This window comes from Naegleria gruberi (genome assembly GCF_000004985.1).
Source record: "Naegleria gruberi genomic scaffold NAEGRscaffold_4, whole genome shotgun sequence".
Classification (NCBI taxonomy): domain Eukaryota; phylum Heterolobosea; class Eutetramitea; order Acrasida; family Naegleriidae; genus Naegleria; species Naegleria gruberi.
The window spans coordinates 177,088-199,839 of NW_003163323.1; the positions used below are offsets into that span (position 1 = coordinate 177,088).

The 22,752-nt window shown below is 34.4% G+C and overlaps 9 protein-coding genes across 9 annotated transcripts; 4 read left to right on the forward strand and 5 right to left on the reverse strand.

Moving 5' to 3' along the window:
• Positions 1-79: 79 nt before the first annotated feature.
• On the reverse strand, positions 80-2,323 carry NAEGRDRAFT_45907 (uncharacterized protein; the record flags this gene model as incomplete). The annotated part of the gene is made up of 1 exon (XM_002682022.1): positions 80-2,323. One exon carries the CDS (start codon positions 2,321-2,323, stop codon positions 80-82), a length of 2,244 nt encoding a protein of 747 aa, XP_002682068.1.
• A 447-nt stretch (positions 2,324-2,770) lies between these two features.
• Positions 2,771-3,961, reverse strand: NAEGRDRAFT_45908 (uncharacterized protein; the record flags this gene model as incomplete). The annotated part of the gene is made up of 1 exon (XM_002682023.1): positions 2,771-3,961. The coding sequence occupies one exon, from the start codon at positions 3,959-3,961 to the stop codon at positions 2,771-2,773; it is 1,191 nt and encodes a 396-aa protein (XP_002682069.1).
• A 572-nt stretch (positions 3,962-4,533) lies between these two features.
• Positions 4,534-6,029, forward strand: NAEGRDRAFT_30236 (uncharacterized protein; the record flags this gene model as incomplete). Its single annotated transcript, XM_002681874.1, has 2 exons — positions 4,534-4,961; positions 5,021-6,029. Coding segments are annotated over 2 exons (1,437 nt in total), but the record flags the coding sequence as incomplete, so codon positions are not given.
• Positions 6,030-6,212: 183 nt separating this feature from the next.
• On the forward strand, positions 6,213-6,770 carry NAEGRDRAFT_3372 (uncharacterized protein; the record flags this gene model as incomplete). The annotated part of the gene is made up of 1 exon (XM_002681875.1): positions 6,213-6,770. A coding segment is annotated over one exon (558 nt), but the record flags the coding sequence as incomplete, so codon positions are not given.
• A 313-nt stretch (positions 6,771-7,083) lies between these two features.
• On the reverse strand, positions 7,084-9,265 carry NAEGRDRAFT_78149 (uncharacterized protein). The gene has a single exon (XM_002682024.1). The coding sequence runs from the start codon at positions 9,125-9,127 to the stop codon at positions 7,103-7,105; it is 2,025 nt and encodes a 674-aa protein (XP_002682070.1). The 5' UTR covers positions 9,128-9,265; the 3' UTR covers positions 7,084-7,102.
• A 453-nt stretch (positions 9,266-9,718) lies between these two features.
• Positions 9,719-14,340, forward strand: NAEGRDRAFT_78150 (armadillo repeat domain-containing protein; the record flags this gene model as incomplete). Its single annotated transcript, XM_002681876.1, has 4 exons — positions 9,719-10,184; positions 10,232-10,408; positions 10,510-10,890; positions 10,941-14,340. The coding sequence occupies 4 exons, from the start codon at positions 9,719-9,721 to the stop codon at positions 14,231-14,233; spliced, it is 4,317 nt and encodes a 1,438-aa protein (XP_002681922.1). The 3' UTR covers positions 14,234-14,340.
• A 68-nt stretch (positions 14,341-14,408) lies between these two features.
• On the reverse strand, positions 14,409-14,900 carry NAEGRDRAFT_62613 (uncharacterized protein; the record flags this gene model as incomplete). The annotated part of the gene is made up of 1 exon (XM_002682025.1): positions 14,409-14,900. The coding sequence occupies one exon, from the start codon at positions 14,898-14,900 to the stop codon at positions 14,409-14,411; it is 492 nt and encodes a 163-aa protein (XP_002682071.1).
• Positions 14,901-15,943: 1,043 nt separating this feature from the next.
• On the reverse strand, positions 15,944-17,613 carry NAEGRDRAFT_62614 (uncharacterized protein; the record flags this gene model as incomplete). The annotated part of the gene is made up of 2 exons (XM_002682026.1): positions 15,944-16,609; positions 16,654-17,613. 2 exons carry the CDS (start codon positions 17,611-17,613, stop codon positions 15,944-15,946), a joined length of 1,626 nt encoding a protein of 541 aa, XP_002682072.1.
• A 1,140-nt stretch (positions 17,614-18,753) lies between these two features.
• Positions 18,754-22,669, forward strand: NAEGRDRAFT_78151 (SNF2 domain-containing protein; the record flags this gene model as incomplete). The annotated part of the gene is made up of 2 exons (XM_002681877.1): positions 18,754-20,342; positions 20,417-22,669. 2 exons carry the CDS (start codon positions 18,754-18,756, stop codon positions 22,521-22,523), a joined length of 3,696 nt encoding a protein of 1,231 aa, XP_002681923.1.
• Between the last annotated feature and the right edge of the window lie 83 nt (positions 22,670-22,752).

Below are 22,752 nucleotides of genomic sequence, written 5' to 3' on the forward strand. Positions count from 1 at the left end.
ACAAAATCTCTAGAAAACCTTATCAACAACCTTCACCTTGACAATTGCTAAGGATTTTTGAAGTTTGGTTTCCTTGATATTACACATTTTTGAGAGGCGTATCCTGTATGTGTTCTTGTAAACTGTTGATAGCTTTCCACTCAATATATTGTTCTGTCCTTTGCAAACGTGAAAAAGTATCTCCAATATTGAACATGAGATCCAACATGATAACTTTGTACAATTGTTGAATTGTCACACCACTTGCTCTTCGTGATGTGTTACCTCTTGGTGTTGCATCTTCCAGTGATACATTTTCCACTTGATTCGTCAGATTTCTGCATGTTTCTACTAACTCTAAAAACTTTTCTTTGGTGCTATGTGAAATGTTAACTTCATACTTTGCGTAAGTTCTCACAAATTCCTCCTCAAATTTCAACAAATCATTCAAGGAAACGGTCTTGTCCATTTGTGCAAAATTATTAGACCATTGCCTAATCTTTTCAAAGCACAGAACATTTTCTAAACTGTATTCATTTCTTGAGTATTCTGTCAATAATTCTCTGATGGAGGCATTGGTAGCCAAAAGATTCTCCAATTCACTTTGTTCTTTCTTTTCCACTCCTCTGAATCTAATCTTATTAACTATCTCCACAATCATTGAATTTCCTCCACAAATCATCAAGATACAAAAGCAGGCAACTGTATTGAGAAAACCACCAACTGGACCCAAACTACCATCGATAGGTAATGCCAGTAAACCAATTACAATACCCAAAGCAATCAAAAAAATTAGGAAGAATGATATCAAATCAATTCTGATGTGGAATGGATCGTCAAACAATAAGAATTTCATGATACCATCCTGCTTAATTTTCTTTCGATTCATAACCATATCAATGACAAGGGCTAACATGGCAATAAGGCAACCAATAATGAAATAAGCAAAGAGATTGATGGTTCTGAAAATAACTGAAGTGCTACTGTCAGTAAAAAAGCAAAAAATACCATCAGATGATATTACAAGTGCCAGTCCAAATGAAAATAGTCCTGTGAAAACAAACCCAAATTTGGAAGAGGCCAGAAACCTGTGCATTTTCTTGTGGTTAGAAGTCGAAATGATTTGATACAAGTTTCTCAAGTACACAAATCGAATCACTGTAAATGTGTAAATGAGAACCCAATATATGGTAATAACCATGGCCACATAATGCACTGGAGCACTGCATACAAACGACATGAACGATGTGAATAGAATAAACATGACCCAGCTCAGTAGTGGAATGTAAGGCACAAGCATACGTCTTTTGAGTGATGGCAATTTGAAACTTCCCGTAGAGAATAAACAAATAAAGTAAATGAGTGTGAGTGAAGTGTAAGCTATGATGAAATAGTCTCCATTAATGAAATTCTCTCCCAAACAGTTTGTAGTGGTACAAAAGTGACAAGTAGAAGGGAAGAGACGAGACATTACATAATCATTCGACCAATAAAGAGATGTCAAATTATTCAGTGCTAGAAATGATGCTTGGTTACTTGTCAAGAGTGAAGTATCGTACTGAAGTGAAATATTCAATACATATTCCAATGTCTGAATATGCAACGGTGTGAACATGGAATACCCAGTTAAAAACCTTAAAATTTCAGCATCTGCAATATTTGAATTTTCACAAGTCATTGGACTAATTTCAAAAACATTCTGAGATGCATTCACTCCCTCAATAGACATGCCATTTCTATTCTTAATATAAACCATCGAGGGTATCAATGGAAATGGTTTGAAATCATACGAATTAATGAGACCATTTGCTGACTTGGTTTTCTGGTCTCCAAAATAGTCCCTGTATCCTCTGACAAAGTACGTAAAATTGTACGTGTCCATCAACACTCCACCAAACGACTCAAATGGATTGATATTCCTTCCACAGGGCATCAATGTTGGATTGATGACAGTAGTGGAAATAATCCTGTCATGCGATGATGAAATATTGTTGAATGAGAGCCACTTGTTGAAATATCGGAGGTTATCTTGCTGGGATACTCCAATAGCCACTTGTTGATTGGTGCCAATAATCTGATTCTTCCCCAGGAATTGAACCAATTCATTGATGGTTGAATTTGACGAGGAGAAATTTGCGGCCAGAGGAGAATTGACCGAAACGAAGAGAGTCAAGAATGATTTCACGCCAACAATGATATCCTTCGCTATCAAATCTCTAACATCCACCAGAGAAATCCCATCACCATTAGTGGCAGTGGCCAGCACAGTGCAAAGCAATGTTGGTGATGAACTCACAACCAACAAGACGAGTAGCAGAAAACCCACAAAAAACGGTGGGCGCATTTTTTTTTTAAAAATGAAAGCGGAACGAGAATAATGTTTTTGGAAAAGTTTGACACTTTATGAAGTAGCAAAGGAACAAGAAGGATTTCAATGCATTATCGATACAATCAGTTAAAGAAGTATAATGTATACATGGGGTTTCTTGATAAATAGTTGAATGTAAAGTTTTTTCATGTTTATTCTCTATGAAAATCAATGTTGCTTTCCTGTATGTACACATTCGCATGATTGGAAGATGATAAATTATTCTCAAATGCATTTTTCCACCATTTCACAAATACATCAACTAATTCATGCCATTTCTGTATTTCCAATTTTGGAAAGAGCAATCCTAATCTGGTTGTACTCAGACTCTCATTAAGATTTTAAAAAACTGTAGCCAATATTTCATAATATCGTGTAAAAATTCAATAATTTTGTCCAAAATCTAATCTTGTTGCCAATAATTCATAAACATTCGTCATTACTATTATATTTCAAGTATTGAGGAACAATTCTTGACACCTCATTTAGTGTTAATTGTAAAACATCATTTCCAAAATCAATATCATTGTCAGTGTCCATTTCGTCTTCTTTTTCAACTGAAGAATTTTCGTTGTCATCCAAAGATTTGATTTCATATGGTGATTCAGTTTTTACCATTTGAGTTTTGACTTTTTCAAAGTATGTCTTTCCAAACTTGTGACAATATGATAAACTCACTTCCTTCTTTGTAATCTTTGTAATAGCTTCATAGATGGTCTTATCTGAGATTTGCTTGCAATTGACATCATCTCTTTGAGAATTAATTTCCAAAATGACAGAAGTAATTTCTTCAGCTGTTAATTTGGGAGATTTACAACCTCTTGAAAGTTTTTCTTTTCCAGTCAAACAGTTATCATCAAATTGTGCTAAAATTCTTCCTAATTGATGAATAGAAATCTTATTTTGTTTACAATATAATGATTTTGAACCGTATTCTCTTTGTGGATGGTTTGTGGTATATCGTTTCGCATGTATCAACATTTCTTCTCTGGACAGTTGAGTGTAAGAGTTCTTCACCTGTTTCCTCTTGAAAGACACTACCAAGGGCACTATAGTATTTGATTTATCTGTTAAAGTACTGATGGAAAGCAGAGTATTTTCTGATGAATTGGAGGATTTATGAAAATTCTCTGCCTTCTCTGTCCAATCATTAATTAATTTTTCTTCTGCTTTTGAAATTTCATCTTCTTTCGGAGTTGTTGTTGTTGAAGATGATGATGATGAAGAATATAATTTAGTAATAATTTCTTGAATCAGTGTCTCTTTCAATGCTGATACCCCATGGTGTGTAACTTTAAATTCTTCCTTCAATAAATCTCTCAAGATTCTATTGGAGAATAGTCGTAACTTGTTTGCTGTTATTAATTTCTTCTCGGCAACAGCTTCATCGTACACAATCTCTTCACTTTTCATTGTGTTGTGTTCGTGATGATCATCATTATTATTGGATTTTTCTTGTAATACTTGTTTTTTGCTATCATCTTGTGTTTGGCAAGTCCAATCGTTGAAATATAATGTATCAATGTTGTGGATATTTGCTAATGAAAGAACAACGTCGACGTTCTGTGGTGGAGTATTGTTGGATAGCTTAATAACCTTTCTAATTCTTCTCATTTAGTTTTTTTGATTGTTTTCGTCTTTTGAGAGGAAAATGTTCGAGTTTGTTTGCATCTTGGAAATCCACAAAAATCAAGAATTGTAAAGTGATACAATTTTTAAAATCAAATTGTTGTAAAAAAAATACTTTGATCCAATTTGAATAAAAAGAAAATCAAAGAACCTTGCCTAAATATATTGAAGACATAAATCAAAAAAGAATTTAAACTTTTATAATTTTTCTTCGAGTAATAAAGAAGGTATTTCCAAAATAGTGCAAATAATTAATTTGTAAATTACTATATCCATCCAATCTATAAAATGTACCAATGACTGCAATAAATAAAATGGAAGAAAGTAAACGAAAGCCCTCCTCCCACGTATCATACTCAATGGGAACTCAAAACTCAACATCCAATAATGGAGATTCAACTTCCAATCACAAACGATCCCTTTCCACATCTAATTGTGTTTCTCCTCCAACCATCAGTCACTACTCAATGCTTCAAACCAAGAATGTCAAATCAAACATATCAAGAGAAATCCAACTCGATCAATTACAAGATCTTTCAAGTAGTGAATCATTTACAATGGGTGATTTAATCATTGTTTCCAATCGTTTACCAATGACCATCACTAGAAAGAAAAATTGTGATCATTGTGAACATCCATTTAATTATCAGAAAAGTTCTGGAGGTTTAGTCACTGCTCTGACTGGAATGAATCAGGAATTCACATGGATTGGTTGGACAGGTTCTGAGGTTTCAGATAAGAATGATCAGGATATTCTAAAGAGGGAATTATTGGAAGATTTCAATCAGTTTCCAGTCTTTTTAGAGAAGGAAGAGGCAACCATGTATTATGATGGTTTTTGTAATGGAGTATTGTGGCCTGTTTTTCATTACATGTATGAGAAGAATGTTACTTATAAACAGGAAGAATGGGATGCCTATAAGAAGGTGAATGAAAAGTTTGCTGATGCTGTGTTGAGTGTTTATAAGGAAAATGACTGTGTTTGGTAAGTTTGTTTACAACAACATTACAAAATATTTACAATGAAATTGTTAAAATTGTTAGGATTCATGATTATCATTTAATGTTACTACCAGCAATTCTAAGAAAGAAGAAACCAGATATGAATATTGCCTTCTTTCTTCACATTCCCTTTCCATCAAGTGAAATTTATAGAATTCTACCTGTCAGATCTCAACTTTTGGAAGGTTTGCTGTCAAGTAATTTGGTTGCATTTCACACATTTGATTTTGCAAGACATTTCCTAAGCAGTTGCACAAGAACTTTGGGTTCAGATACAACTCCTAGAGGATTATTCAGCTCATCATCTGGACTCTTTGTTTCAGTTCATTCATTACCAATTGGAATTGATCCACACACGTTCAGAAAGGAATTACACACTGAAGCATGCCAGAAAATCTTGTCAGATTTCAAGAATGTCAAGTATAAGGGCAAGAAGATTGTTTTGGGTATTGATCGTTTGGATTACACAAAAGGAGTTCAATTGAAATTTGCTGCCTTTGAAAGATTTTTAACAAACTTTCCACACAGAGCTCAGGATACAGTATTGATTCAAGTTGGTGTTCCAACACGTCCTAACGTTGTCGAATATCAAGAATTATTGAGTGATGTGAATGAAACTACTGGAAGAATCAACTCAACATTTGGCAGCTTGAATAATGGATTTCCTGTCCATTTCATTTACAAATCAGTTAATATGAGTGAATTATGTGCGCTGTATGCATTAGCTGATATCTGTTTAATTACATCCATTCGTGATGGTATGAATCTTGTCAGCTCTGAATATGTCGTTTGTCAAGATGAAGCAGTTCGCTTAGGATTAAAAGATCATGTAGGTGTTTTGATTTTGAGTGAATTTGCAGGTGCTGCCAGATCACTTGGTGGTTCTCTCATCATTAATCCATGGGATGTTGAACAAACTATGAAGAGTATTGCTGATGGTTTGGATATGAAAATGTCAGAGAGAAGTGCACGTCACAAACATAACAATTCAATTGTCATGAGAAATACTGCAGCTCAATGGGGTAAAGATTTCATGCAAGAATTTGAATCTGCATGTCGATATCAGAAAGATCCAACAGTGTTCAACAGATTGTCAGTTAAGGGGCTTCCAGTATTGAACTATGAAACCCTTGCTCAGGACTATATTCACTCAACTGCTTGTGGAAAGAGATTATTTCTATTTGATTATGATGGCACTTTGGTTAGATTGAACAAATTCCCATCTCTTGCTCTTCCTTCTGAAAGATTGTTGCAAATTTTGGAGAATTTGACAAGTGATCCAAATAATATGGTTTACATTATTACTGGAAGATCTGAAGAGCAAATGACTGAATTTGTTGGACATGTTAAAGGATTGGGAATTGCATGTGAACATGGGTTCTATTGCAGACATCCAAATCAAATAGAGTTTACAACATCTCTTTACAATATCGATCCAGAATCTTTGGCATGGATTGAAATGGTCAAACCAATTCTCGAACATGTGACAAGTAGAACACCTGGATCATTCACAGAGGTAAAGAATTCATCCCTTGTCTTCCATTATAGAAATGCTGATCCAGATTATGGTGAATGGAGTGCCAATGAATTGAAACTCCACTTGGAAATGTCATTCAATTCACAACCATTGGAAATTATTCGTGGAAGAAATAAGGTTATTGAGATTCGTCCACAATCTGTCAGTAAGGGTGCCTGTACAAGAAAGCTCATTGAGAAAGGCGATTACAGTTTCATATTCTGTTGTGGTGATGATAATACAGATGAATCCATGTTTGAAGAAGTGGAAAGACATTCCAAGAAGAATATGTTAAGTAATCCTCAATCTCCATCCATTGGTTTGTCCTCATTTGGTGATCATGCAAGACCTGCCTCTACTTTCTCACCACTCAATCCTACTACTGGAACACCTCAATCACCAAAATATTCACCAGCCGTTGGAGGTTTCTCTGCAAGGAATATTGCAAATATTACTCCAAAGACTGTCTACTCTGTGGTCATTACGAAAGGCACTGAAAAGATTGCAAGTAAGGCAAGATATCAGATTAGAGGAGTGGATGGATTGTTGGATGTGTTGGAAGACTTGAATAATGAGCAATGCGTGTAATGAAATGGTAAATTGAAAATTTATAAATTCTCTTGTACCATGGTGAATTTCCATTGTTGAGTTTTTGATTTGTCTTTGATGGTGAGAGTATGATCGTGTGAATTTTCACCAGCAAGTGTTGGTGTAGTTTCATCAGCTTGTTGTGAGCTGGAACTGCCAACAGACATGTTAAGAGTTGATAGGTAAGGAGAACTTCCTCGGCCGTTTTCACAATCCAAAACAAGGTTCAAATTACCAACGTTTGCAATACAGACACTTTCTGTAGAAAGTGGATTGACTGGTTGGAAAACAAGCCACTTTTGTGTTGCATTGTCAGAGTCTCGTTTCTCGCTAACAACAATATCTGAACCTTCTTCCAGTGTGATACATTCTAATACATAGTCGCAATTTTGAGATAATTCTATAAATCCAGATTCTCTAAATATAAATCTTTGAGATTGTGAAAGAAGGAATGACTTTTCACTGGTGATAACAACCGAGTTGTCATTCAAATTGGCCTCCAAAACAAACCCATTAGTACAATTCTTGATGAAAATTTGGGTATTGTAAGGTACTACCGTTGGTCCATTAGTTTTGTTCTTCTTGGCGATGGATGGTTGTGAAACAACATCTGATTCATTCTTCTTGGTCTTTGGTCTCTTGACCTTATAGAAGGCAAGATAGCATATGTACAAATTTTGATGCCAAGTTCTACTGTCAGCATGTCTTAAATTAACAGAAAATCCATACGGAGAAATTGTCTTGATAGTTACAGAGTGAATATCATTACTTGGAAGTTGAGGATCACATCTTGGTGTACAAATAACCATTCTTGGCATTACAAAATCATTACCAGGAATATTTGGAATATCATTTTGTAAAAATCTAATTTCTCTATCAACATAATCATCATTTGTAATATTTTGTCCAACAGGTAAAATTCCAGCTTTGATAATGCAATCCTTTCCGAATGGATTTGGAATTTGAGGTGAATTGTAAAAAACAGTCCAATTGAGTTTGATTGGTTGTGTCCAAGGTTTCGAAACACTGTCAAAACTAATTCTCCTCACAACAGCAACAAATCTATTTGGATAAACTTCTCTAACAGTAGCAATAAATGTATCATCAGAATTACCATCAGATGAATGAGGTGTTACAATGACAACTGGAGGATGGCTTGGTATGAGTGTTGGTGTATTGCTCGAGTACATTAAATTTGTAGAGACTGTTGGACTTTCAGGAACAGTAACTTGACTATTCATCAAGGATTTGCTATCAAATGATGAAGAATATAAATCTCCAGTTGATGTATAAACAGCGTGTTGTTTTGAAGGATGGGTAGCCGTTGATCCATTATATCCATGATTCCAACTTGTTGGTATTGGTGGTAAATTAATAGTTACAGACATTAAATAGACCAAATTATTAGAATTGGCAGCTTGACTTGAAATTGAAGGATTCATAATCATTGAGTTGTTATTACCATTGGCAAGCATCATGATAGTATCGGAAGAAGAAGAGCCATGCATTCCTGAAGGAATGTTAACATTTGGTGTATGAATTGGATTAGGAACTCCAACAACTGTTCTACCACTGCAAAATGATGGCAATGTGGCAAACCATTGAAGTCTAATATTACTAATCCAAGGTTTTTCCTTCTTCTTTGATACTCTTCTCACAGCACAACAAAATCCTGTTGTTGTGGTTGAAAGTATTGTGACAGCATATGTATTTGAAACTTCCTTTACAACACCTTGAGATGAAGAGGTCATTGTGTGTTGATCAATCAATACCTGCCCATGAACAATTGGTTGTTTGGAGAATGGTTTTGGGAAAATTACATTCACAAAGGCACATGATTTTCCATTCTTATTATCTCCTACAGAAGTTACACCTGTTTGAGTGACTACATTAGAAGAAGTATTAAAAGAGCTTGAAAGACTATTTTGAAGATTGGTCAAGGATTGGGCATTGACTAGTGAAGGAGGTTGGGAAGATGAAAAACTCTTTCTTTGTGAAGGAGTTACAATACTGATACTTCCACGTGATGATGTTGTATAAACCATTATTAAATTAAATTATTATATGTATATATAGTATATTATTCTGATGATGAGAATGAATTTAAATAATTATTAATATTGATGATGACTATGAAAATCCAATTCCGCTAATAATAAGTAAAATAAACTCGTTAAATTCGGCCACAAGCGTTTTAAAAGGCCTCCACAATCAATAATAAACAGAGAAATAGCAACAATCACCGACACGAAACAGAAAGAACGCAAGGGTGAATAAAATCTTCTTAAATTTTTTGATTTATTTTTATTGTAGAGAAGTGCGAATGGGAGCGAATTTGAAATTGTTTTCTTATTTAGATTTCAAATTTTTTATTTTTAAATTTTTTTGAAAGAATGCAACAAAATACATGTCCAAATAGAAATTGGTTAAATTCAAGGGTAATTTAGATAGAAACATGTTCTTTTTACTTTATGGTATCAAAGTAAGGGTTCCAAAGCTTCTTTTACAAGCATGAAAGCAAACAATTCGCTTTCAAAATGGACCATAAAAGTACTAATGATTCCACTTTAAGTTTTCCAACAACATTCAATTCTAAACGTTTGATTTTCAACAACACTTAAAACTCATCAAAAAAAATGTCAAAACATCAACAACAACATAATAAACAGCAAACAGGAAATAACTTTTCCGTTCTAACTGTAGATCCAAGTATTGAAGATGATTCATCATCAACAAGAAAAGCATCAATGAATCAAATGATTTCCTTTCCATCATCACTTTCTCCTCAACAGGAAGTCTTGAAATCTATTCGATTGATTCTCCGTCTTGATAAATCAAAATTAATTGATCAACTCAATTCAATGATGGATAATTTTAAGAAAGTTCTTCATCAGTTATTGAATATAGGACAAGTTAGAAAGGAAAATATTGAATTTTATTGCGAGTGGATGAGAATGATCAAACATTTGTGTATTGGAGGAGGTGATAAGGTTTCGTTTCGTTTGGGAAATGAAACAGATATTATTCCATGGCTGTTGTATATTGCTTTTGATGCCAATGTTGTGAATGAACAGTTTATTGATGGAGAAATTGTTAGATTAGGTAATTTTCTTTTACTTTCTAATATTAATATTCGAATATTATTATAGCCTGTACAACCATCCATGCACTAATTGATAACGTTGATGAGAATAGAATAATTGTCAGAGAAAGTAGAGGATTAAAGAATTTTCTCGACCTGATCCGAGTGAACCAACAAAGTTTTGCTGTAAATAGTGAGTGCAAGAGATGTGCTCTGTTGGTGTTAGAAAAGTTTTGCATCAATTGTAAGTGTTTCTTGACTTTTCACATGTTTAAAATTGTTGTTAAATTTCACAAAATTACACACATTAATTTCAATCATTGAATATATAATCATGACAAATAGCATCTAACAAATCCCTCTTCCCAATTATTAATGGAACACAAATAGTAATTGATCAAATGAATCAAGCATATAATACCATAATGAATTCACCAAAGAAACAAATTGATGTTGTACTGTATGGAATAATTGAGGCATGTTCGAGAGTATTGAGATCACTCTGTTTAAATCATCAAAAGAATACAGATGACATTTCATCAAAGACTCCAATTGCTCCTCTCATTTTGTGTATTTTAAACTCTTTGAATGTTTCAATGAGTGGTGGAAAGAATGAAAAATCTACATCCTCCTCAGAAGGATACAAAACGTTGAAAGTTCAGGATAATGATTTCTCCGAGTTACTTTCCCATATACTTTTCATATTATTGGCCATCTCACAAAAAGGTAAGCAGTTTGTGAATTATTCAATATATTGAAATATAATATTATTCCAGAAAATCGAAAGACGGAACTGATTGAAATACATTCAACACTGAAAGAGGAAAATCAATTTTTAGAATTGTTACTTTCCCTTGTGTGCTACTTGTATTCTTCATCTTCTTCGAGTGGCAGTAATTATACCAGAAAGGCTTTCAATCAAACTCTTTCAATTCTTGCAAATTTGAGCTCAATAGAAAAGGTGAGAAAGGAACTCATATCACAAAAGGAAGGAAAATCAAACAGCTCTAAATATTTCAATTACTATCTGGACAAGAAGTATCTGAATGGAGCTCAAGTAATACATGTGCAATTCACACGATTTGGAACCTTGAAAACCTCTCAGAATATCGAAGAACAGGAAGAAAGAAGTTTTGCAGAGAGTGTCTTGTCTCTGTTCACTCACATTGGAGAGTATAATTTTAAGGATTTGTACTTGTTTATTGGGATGAAAGTAACAGAAGTTTTGAATCATGTCTATACAATTATTAATCATACCAATGACATCATCATTTTGCAACATTGTTTATACTTGATTAGAATGTATCTATCACAAGAGAACAGATCCATTGTGGAGGGTGTTACTAATGACCATTTGACCAAAGCTGCGGAATGTATTCTATCAATTTTGAATAGAGAGTTCATTATTAATCAATCATTCACCTCTACATTACACTTAAAGTCGCAATATCACTCAGATGTTGAATTGGCCAATCTGCAATATTCTTGCCTGACCACATTCAACTCGCTTAATTTGCAAGATGTTGGAATCTGGAGAGCCCTTATTGAGAAGGCCCAAAAGTCCATTCACTATCACAGATTATGCGATTGGATCATTCAAATGGAATTGGTAGAGAAGAACTCTCGTGTCTTGCTGGCCATTCTCGAGATTCTTAACCAAATGGTTCAATATGAAAAGGTAGATATTAGAGATATTGCACTTCTTGGTATTGGCTCCAAGATTATCAAACTTTTAGATCATGAAATGTTTCAAGATATTGCCATCTATCTAATCTATAGTCTTTCATTAGATTCAATCTTTAAGCAAACATTTATATTTGGTGGGGGACTGAAAAAGCTTTTCAAACTTGCCAAAATCAACGAAGCGACCTTTCTCAATAATGTTTTAAAGATATTTACCAACTTTTCTAGGAAGGACAGAAATGCAAAAGTGGCAATAGCTGAAACTGGTTGTCTCGATTACATTTTAAACAGATTTTCCACTGACAAGACCTATACAAACAAAAATATCAAGAATACAGTTGCCTTGTTGCAGAGTCTTTCAGAGGTACCTACATTGGCAACGTTTATTGCATCTTTCGATATAGTTCCTAACCTGGTAAAACTATTGACATCATCAGAATCCTGTGCCATTTTGGAACAAGCAACTAATTTGATTTTTTCTGTAATTACGATTGCCAAATATGAGCAAGGAAGAAAAAGGGTTATTGAACATTTCAAAGACTTGATTCCTTTCCTCCATTGTGAGATTCCTGAGGCACAAGAGAATGTGATTAACATCTTCTCTAATATTGCTGCCATACCTCAACATCAAAAAGCATTGAAGGAAGGAGGATTAGTCACTGAACTGGAAAATTTAGTGGAAGGTGATGATCAATACATTAGTTTGTTGGCTCAATTGGCTTTGAACAATTTTTCAGGAAAGAAGGGAGAGGAGAGTCTCAAAAACAAGCTCCTTACTGCTGCAAACAAATCTGAGGACTTTAAAGCAAAGAAAGAATCCATCGAGAAGCAATATGTCAAAAAGTACGAAAATGAAATCAAGAGAGAATCTGTCATGTGGAATAGCTTGTCAAGCAGCTTGAATACCAACGCCTATGAAAAGTTGAATATTGAAATCAATTGGAGTTTCTTTGATGAGTTGAGTTCAGAAGCAGAAAAGAGAAGAGCTTTCCACTTACTCAAGGAAACCTCTTGGAGAAATCTCAGAGAATCAATTTCTCTGTTTTGCAATCAATCCCCAGTCCATAATAGAACCTTCCTTACTTGTGTAAATATTCTGGTTGTCGAATTTGAAATGACATCCTATTTGGCTTACAAACCAATTCTTGGAAACATGAATGCCGACTTTGCTGAGCTTCCAATGTCAGCAAGAAGCAACAGAAAGACATGTGCCACTCTGAAGAATATTTCAACCTCTGAATCTGTTGCAGAAACATACAAGAGAAAGTACAACAAGTTGGGTGTCCTATTCTACAATATTGGTTACGATGATATGAATACAATGAGTAAGGAGGACTTTGTTGCTGGTCTCAATCGTCTCCTCCAAGAAGATATTTCCAAGATTAGAGAAATTACTCCCAAGTCAGTCCTTGAAACTGATAGTCTCAAATTCAGACCTTTCAAGAAGGAAATTCAAAAAGAGGATCAAAAAGTACATTCGAGAAACAACTCTCTCAATGATTTGGGTCTTGCTCCAATGAATTTGACAGATGACCAAATGTTACTTGCCAAGAATCCAATGCTATTCCTGAAAGAACAAGCCAGACAAACCTACAAGGGATCTCTATATTTGCAAAGTTTTGCCACCCTCATCAAAACCAAGTACTTTACCCAATATACAGAGGATGATGAAAAGGCCTTTGCATTCTGTTTTGAAAAAATCAAAGCTATCGAGGAGACATTTATTAAGGGATGGAAAGTTGTCAAATATAATAAGAGTGGTTTGAAGCAAGAGAGATTTATTCTACTCACTGACAAGAATTACTACACAATCAAATTTGACTATTCCAAGAAACATGTCGATACTAAACATACCAAGCCACATGATTTATCCAATATTCATGTCATTGATATTGGATGTTTTGAAAAGACAAGTTCTCCATGCCTCGTTGTCTACTGCAAAGAAAAGACTAGTAAGAGTAAGAAATCATTCGCCAAAACTGCCAAGAAGAGCTTCAAACTCTCCAGCACTGCTGATTTATCCCTAGCCACTTTGGATCATGAGATTGTAATTGATAAGAATAGGCCTTCTACTTTGGATTGTTATTGTAATATATTTTGTGGTTTGAATGAAAGTAATTCCTCAACATCAGTCTCCTCAAATACTCCCACCTCTGCTCCTAGTGCAGCAGATCTTCTTTCCTTCAATACCTTAGGAAATCAGGTACAAGTTGATGAATCTAACAAGATTATTTTGGAAGAAATTGCATGGAGCATATATGCTTCTGCTTGTTGTTTAAGAGGTCAACAATTGTTTGAACCTTACTTGGAACAAATTATTGACAAACCAAAGCAAGGTATTACCAGTTTCATCTATAACAAGCTGGGATTTGGAAACTTAAAGTAACCTTAAAATTTCAATCTTTTTCATTGACGCACACAATATTATTAATTGTATTATTAATCATCATTAACATGTTAATAAAAACAATTATCATCAGATATGTGTGGATTAAAGTAACATTCCAGTTGTCACTTAAAACACCTAGAATCTCTAGAGTAACCTAGTAAATATCGACCATCTAACATGTTTGATTAGAAACCAGTGATTTCTCTGATGGGAATTTAAAATTATCCAAAGACATTCTCAATGTTGTTGTCCTTGGATCTCGTTGTCTTCTCTCAATTTCTCTCTCTGCATAAACAACAGGATCAAACAAATCTGGCTGCACTATAATACATGAGGAGGCCGTTGACTTTTTCTTTGTCTTTTTCGAACTTACGGAAGCAAGTGTTGAAGTGCTTAATGATGAAGCAATAGTAGGTTGGTGATTGGATGAGGCTCCTTTCACACTACCACTACTGGTATTATTGCTGCTCGAGTATTGAAGACCTGTCTGTGAATGAGAAGGTCGCATTGTAACCTTAGTGGATGCATTCGATGTAGTATCATTAGGGAAGGGAGATGATGACTTTTCACTCGTCTTGTACAAATCTTCACTCGAGCTCTTTCTTGCCTGCTTTTTGGAGCTAACATTTTTGCCTACGAATGAACTGCTGCAGGATGATCCCATTATAATGTTGTACTATTAACTGTTGTTAGACTATTCAAGTAGTAGAAGTAGTAATATATATATGATGTTTGATATGGTGTGAGTTAAAAACACAAAGTCCTTCAAAGCAAGAGGCTGAATTCGCCCTCAATGCAATTATTGATGTTTTTTTTAAGTGGCTAATTAAGAATGCACGGATTCTTGTTTAATTTTCGGTGGTAACTGTTTGTGCCCGGTTAACCGAATAATGTCCCAAAATATTCCCAATATTTACTTTTTCAAAACAACTACCAACAGACAATGATGTAATCTGGCAAGATGAAAATTGTCCCTCTTATGATGTCTTACTCACGCTTAATATTTTGCTATTGTGTAATGTTATTTGAGATAGCTTTGAGATTGCAACATCAGAGTGTACAAAAAAAGAAGTGTGATTCTCTGAAAAAGCAATTCTGTTGGTCATTCAGGGTAATCGTATAATATTGATCCAAATAATAGAAGAGGAGGCATGTTGTAATTGGTAAGCTTAATTTCCATTGAGTATTGTTTGCCAACCAATTTATCCCTACAGACAATTTGGTGAAATTTATGTATTGACAAACATTAAAATTACTTCAACAGGAATTGAGATTACCTTAAACAAGTCTTGGGCCGCATTGAACAGTATTTACATTTGCATAATGTCCAAAAATCTTATTTGGTCATCATCAAGGAGATTGGTATTAATTTCAAAGAGGAGACAAATTAGAAAGCAATTGCGTATGATAACATTAATTTGTCTCTTGAATTCATTCCGTTTGTACCGAGCGACGAAGATGTAGACAAGGACCTAAAAAGATAATTGTATTCAGAATTGAGGATATATCTATTTTCAAATTATGCCAGATCTTGAGATAAAAATTTTAAGGAAAATTTGGAAATTGTTTGACAAAACCTCGATACTGCATGTTTGATGGGAAAATCTCAAGACGTGGCATGCATGTATTCTTCAATAGACAATCATTTTTTATTAGAAAAAGACTAAGTAATTTCTCCATTTTCAAAGATCAACATTGTTTGTAAATTTACAAATTTAAAGTGCCAATCCATAACAAGATAGCACACAACAAGACCATTAGCCCAATTGATTGTCCATGACTGTTAGCATCTGATTGTTTTCCTGTACTATTAGATGTGGCAGGACCTGTACAATTACTAGTAGTAGCTCCATTCGTACATTGACAAGCATCTAAGGAGCTACATTTTCCATTTCCAGAACAAACTGATGCAGAGTTCTTTAACAATCCGAAACAAGTAAATTCTTCACAGTTTCTTCCAAAATATCCAGGAGCACAAATACATGATTGAGTAACACAAGTTCCATGTCCTGAGCAAACACCAGCATTTGTATATGAAACACCATTACAATACATGGTATCGGAAGTTGCAAGGTAATTCCCATTAAGGTTAATTGTTGCATCTGAAATAATATTGCCTGATGGAATTGTGATACTATCGATTTTGTAAGAACCAGAGATGTCAGAAGTGTTTCCATTACCGATATTACCATTTTGATTATTACCAAGTGTGTAAATTTCATTGTTATTTGAAATGACCATAATTACTTCATTGGAAGCAAAAACCTTGGAAGGTTTACTTCCCAAATATACCAAGGAGGTCAATACAGAACTACCACATGTAGTAGTGGAAGTAATATATTGTCCCAAGTTCATAATCTTGTTTCCGTACAACTGGGTGAATGTTAGAGAAATTAATTCCAAATTCTTCAACTTACAATAATCTTGGAGGTATTTGTCAACAATAAAATGTGATAGTAAGTTACTGAAATATCAACAATTGCTTCCTGAGTTGTGTCAATTGGCAATCCAGTAATCTTTGTTAAGGTTGTAGTACTAAAACAATTGAGCAAAGTTCCCATTACATAAACACTCGAATCAGAAGTTAAAACAACTGAAAACTTGGAAGAGGCAGCAACTTTTGTGATAATCTTTCCAGATAAAGGTGTCATGCTCAATAATGTTGGAGTATATACTGAGCTGGCAAGTGAACTTCCTAGCTCACCATTCTCATTCAATCCAAACCCATAAATATATTGACCAAGAGAATCTTGACAGAACAATAATACATGATCGAAAATGGAAACCTGTTTCAAATTATCACCTTTACACTTATCTGGAATAACAACCGAAACTGGACTATTCACAACTCCACGACTCGAATTGGTATTTCCATCACCCAAACAACCATGCTTGCTATCTCCCCATGAGTATAACATTAAATTACTCTGAGCATCTTTAGTTCCAAGAATTGAACATGCTTTACCATTCTGAACAAAAGAAACTGTACCAGAAAAATCCATCATTTGTGCAGGGCTGAGTTGTACACTGTAGAAACCATTGCCAGTTGAGAAATTTGGAAGATAGCTCTGATATCCATTTCCCATAATTTTGATAATGTTCATATTAGAATCTCTTACAAGCATAAGTGAGGAGTAATACGAAAGACCCTCAACAAATTTTACAGAGGCATAGGTTTGAGGAAATTGAGAGGTCACAATGCTGCTTGGTGTGGATTGGATAAAATTATTGGCACCACCAATTCCAGATCTAACACCAAGTTGACCCCACATGTCTTGGCCGAAGGAATAGAGTTGTGTTGCTGCTTTGACATTTGGAAGGGCAAAACAAATCAAAACAACAAGAGGAAGAATGGTAAGTATAAGACTATTAGCCATTATTTTTTGAATTGTTTTCGTGTAAATAAAGCAGCTGTCAAAATGGTTAAATAAAAGTTCATCGAGTTCATCCTTTTTGAATGAAAAGAAAATGTTCTTTTACAATTTCTTATACAGTGTATGAAATAAATGATATTATCAGTTCAATTTCAAATAGTTTTCATTATCGATCAGAAATTCATCATCCTGTAACACAACCTGGGCATTCCATAAAATGCATGATAGAATTTGACTCCACCTTGATTAACTAGATCAAAATATCAAATTCCAAATCTACTTTCTAATCGAGTCCAATATGTGAATATCACAATCCACACATTCCACAATTTACCAAGCACACTATCCACATTATATTCACCAAAAAAAGCCATTTCACTCAGAGGATTCAATCTCCTTCAATAATGCCACAAATTCGTCATGTTCTCTAATAAAATCCTCAACTGTAAAATCTAGATTAGTTTCTATTCACCTATTACACTATATTACATAATTCAAAGAAGAGCACAAGTGCATCAAACTAATATTCAACAATTTAATTATTAGAAATTAATTGTTATTGTTGTAGTATCTGATTAAATTGTGGATTATCCATTCGGAATGTTGTTTCAGTGCAAGAATACACCTTCTCCTTCCCAGCAGAATTTTCTTCCTCTTTTGTTCTTACATAAACAATTCAATTACAATTTTCAGGGGTAACAGCAACAAATCAGATTCTTTCATTGAATAATGACGCTTCAATGGTCTTGTTGATGAAGATATGTTGTTACCAACAACAACTCAGTTCTTGAAGGCTTGTGTGACGACACTCCAATACAGCTTAAATTGCTCCTCTCTGAGAATATTTTTAATCATCCGATGCATCATCTCCTTCTGGCCACACAACAAGAGGCTTGTTGATGATCATTATAAATTTCTTGTTGTTGGATGTTGTTGTTGGCGAGAAGGTGTGTGTTGTGGAGGAATTGATGTGTTGAGAACCTCTTCATCACCAAAAAATAGCAGGCTTGTTCTACAACATTGTCGGTAGCACTGTGATTGTCGTGTGTGCTCTGAAAACAACTTTGCACAATACAATAATAATAGGAAGTTTATACTTTATATTGGATTTTCTTCATCATCATGATGGACTCCACCACAACAATGAATGGAAGTGATGAAGGTAGTACAATAACAATGAATGGAACAATCCATCATCATCAAAATACCAATGGTATTACTTCTTCATCAACACTAGCAGCAACTAGTAGTGATAATAACAATCATGATACATTAACAAGCACTCTGAATGATGATGCTATTATTGAATCCACTCCAATCAAACAAGAAAGCTTTGATGAAAACTTGATGAAACAAAATTCAACAACGAGGCAACTATTGACAAAACCATTGTCTCTGGTTGATTATGAATACTTACTCAAATTGGAGACTGACCTTTCCAATCAAGAAGATAACCATCTAGATGAAGGATATTTAAAGGATGCTGCAGAAGATTACGACAAATTGGGAGATTACTGTACAAGTTATTTTGAATCGAATAGTTTAGATTTGGAGGTACAAAAACAGTTAATAGCAGAGAATTCAATCGAAACTCTGACAGTAGAAGAATCTAAAACTTTGGAATCCAAGACAATTTCAAAAACCCTTGAGGAAACATTCAATAGTATTTGTGATGAATATCTTGATATTAATGTGTATGAAGAGATTTTATCTCAACAATACGAGGAGCAAAATGAAAAGAAGAGAAAGCCATGTGATGGTGTTGCCATTCATACTTGGAAGAATACATTAATAAGAGCAAATCAACCAACCTTGTTGGTTTCTTCATCCATGAGAAAAAAGAAGAGAACAAAAAGGGATGAACAAGATAGAGGCAACTTTGAAGTTGCATTCACTGTTCCAATGAATGGTTTCAATATTAATAAGGTGGTTGAAAATTTCCAGAATTGCATCAGTTCACACCATCATTTTATAGACAAGGCCACCAATTTGAGAAGTAAGAAGAGTTGGATTGAAAATATGAATCAAGAACAAACAGAAATCAAAACACAAGTTGAACAATTTTCTAAAGCTCTCATTCATGAAAAGTTGAACGAAACGTTGAACTCTCAAAAGAGTCACGATACTAGAGCAACAAATGGAACTTCAAAGCCATCTGTAAATATCAAACACTCCAAATTACATCAAATATCCAAAGATGTGGCTCAAAAGGTAAAGGAAAAACAAACCAAATCAGTAACAGAGCTGGATAATACTGTGGGAGGTATTTCATCTGTACTTTCTGATAGAATGAACTCTTTTTGGAAGAAACACGAAAAGGAAATATCAGAAAAGAGAAAGAGAAAAAAGAAGGAAGAGGAAGAGAAGGAGGAAGCTGTAAGACAACAAAGAAAGTTAAACTTTCTCCTCTCTCAAACAGAACTCTACTCTCACTTTATGTCCAAAAAATCAATCACAAGTGCTGTCACTTCTGATGATTCAACAGAAGAGAATGCAGCTCAATCAGCTCTTCAGGCATCACAAAGACAAAAGCAATTCACTGAAGATTTTGATAAGGAAATTGAAAAGTACAGAACACAATCATCAATGGAGGATGAAAATATAATTGAAGCAGGTGACGAGACCATGCAAGAGCCAAATATTTTCAATGGCTCACTTAAAAAGTACCAGTTGAAGGGTATGAAATGGTTGGTATCTTTGTACGAGCAAGGTATCAATGGTATTTTAGCAGAGTAAGTATATTTAACATTGCACTCCTTACTAAGACTAATATTACAATTCTTTATTTTAATGAAAATTTTAATAGTGAAATGGGTTTAGGTAAAACAATTCAAACCATTGCATTTATGGCCTATCTGGCTGAAAAGAAGAGTATTTGGGGACCAACCCTTATCATTACTCCTTCATCTACACTTCACAATTGGCAACAAGAATTTGAAAAATTCTGTCCAACACTTCGAGTATTACCATACTGGGGAGCATTGAAGGAGAGAAAATTGCTCAGAAAGTACTGGACCAATCCAGATAAGCTCTATCAAAAAGACTCACCATTCCATGTTGTTGTTTCCAGTTATGGTTTAATATTGGAAGATGAAAAGTATTTCAAAAAAGTCAAGTGGCAATATTTAATTCTAGACGAAGCCCATGCCATTAAATCGAGTAAGAGTTTGAGATGGAAAACACTGTTGAGCATGAAATGTAGAAATAGAATGCTTTTAACAGGTACTCCTATTCAAAATAACATGAAAGAGTTGTGGGCCTTGCTTCACTTTATCATGCCTTCAATATTCGATTCTCATGACGAGTTTAATGATTGGTTTTCGAAAGATATTGAATCTCATGCAACAAAGGAACAAGACACCAAACTTAACGAGCAACAATTGGCCAGATTACACATGATTCTCAAACCTTTCATGTTGAGAAGAGTCAAGAAGGATGTTGAAAGTGAAATGGCACCAAAAACTGAGGTTGTCCTCTCGTGTGGGTTGAGTTCTCTGCAGGGAGAAACTTACTACCGTATTAAGGACGATTTCAAAAAATCCTCCAAAGATAAGAAGAAGAAGATTGCTGTTGATTCAACAAGCAAGTCAGCACTGATGAATATTGTAATGCAACTGAGAAAGGCATGTAACCATACTCATTTATTCAAAGAGTTTAGACAAGACACACTCTCTCCATTCCCATTCACCACGCCAATATCATTCTTGAAGCACATTCCAGGAAAAATTTATGATGAGTGTGAAAGATTGACCAATCCTATTCAATTCCACCTTCCTAAATTAATTTTTAGGGAGCTGACACCACAAGGATCTCTAGAAATGGAATCTAACAGTTTGATGATTTCAAAGAGATTTGACTTTGTTCATGACATTTCATACATGATAGATACGTTTGGAACACTTCGTTACTTTTTCAAAGATAATTTTTGGAGATTGTACAAACTTAGAAATTTAAAGAATAGAATAGTCGAGTTCAGAGATAGAAAGGGTGGTTTTCAATTTTTAATGGATGAGTTACTAAGTGAACAATTGAACAACCACCTCGAGAGATGTAATTATCTTATTCAAAATATTGAAATTTTCTACAAATCCAATAGAGATCTCCTCAAGAAACTTGGCGAGTGTTGCATTGAAAAAGTTATTGCACCACCAATAGAAGTCAAATGTTCTGATAGAGGTTGTGATTATCAAATGACACCCATTAAGACTAGGTTCTTTAATAAGAAGTTCTTGTACAATAATCAATTTATTTATGATACCTTTAACACTTCCAGAATATCATTACCGAGTGTTAGCAAACTTATTGCCGATTCTGGAAAACTCAAAGTTTTGGATCAATTACTTTCGAAATTGAAACAAGAAGGACATAGAGTTTTAATTTTCTGTCAAATGACAAAAATGATGGACCTTTTAGAAGAGTACATGTACAAGAGAAGATATACATTCTTTAGATTGGATGGTTCAACAGGAATTTCAGAAAGAAGAGACATGGTAGATGCCTTCCAAAATCAACGAGTGGATCCAGTTTTTGCATTCCTTCTCTCCACAAAAGCTGGAGGTCTAGGTATTACCTTAACAGCAGCAGATACAGTCATTTTCTATGACAGTGATTGGAATCCAACATTGGATGCTCAAGCCATGGATCGTGTCCACAGAATTGGTCAAACTAAGCCAGTTACAATCTATCGTTTAATTACTAAAAACTCTGTGGAAGAGAGAATCCTTGCCATTGCCAAGCAAAAGAGTACCATTCAAGAGACAGTCTACAAGGGTCAATTCAAAATGCAAGACAGCAATGAAGAAGAAGCAGCTGATGAACTTCTCGAAGATGAGGATGCAGTTGAGGCAGCAGTCGTAGTCGATGATGCAGGAGATTTGGATGAGAAGGAAATCATGTCCCTCATTCTAGATTAACCAATCAGCCAACTTGATTGCAACAACCCTCATCATACATGTGTGCATAATTCTTTTCAATAATAATAATTATATTATTACTACTCTATTCCAATTATCTCCATGATCTCTCTTTGTAAAATAAAAAGAATTATCATTAAAAAAAATAGAGTGAAAGCAAGGGAATTTTTGTTGCCTGTTCTTTTTTGCTGATCATTATCTTTGTACATATATATATATTTATTGTTGG

Excerpts from the sequence above, each read along its gene's own strand:
- NAEGRDRAFT_78149 (XM_002682024.1), bottom strand. The coding sequence starts at position 9,127 with ATGGTTTATACAACATCATCACGTGGAAGTATCAGTATTGTAACTCCT.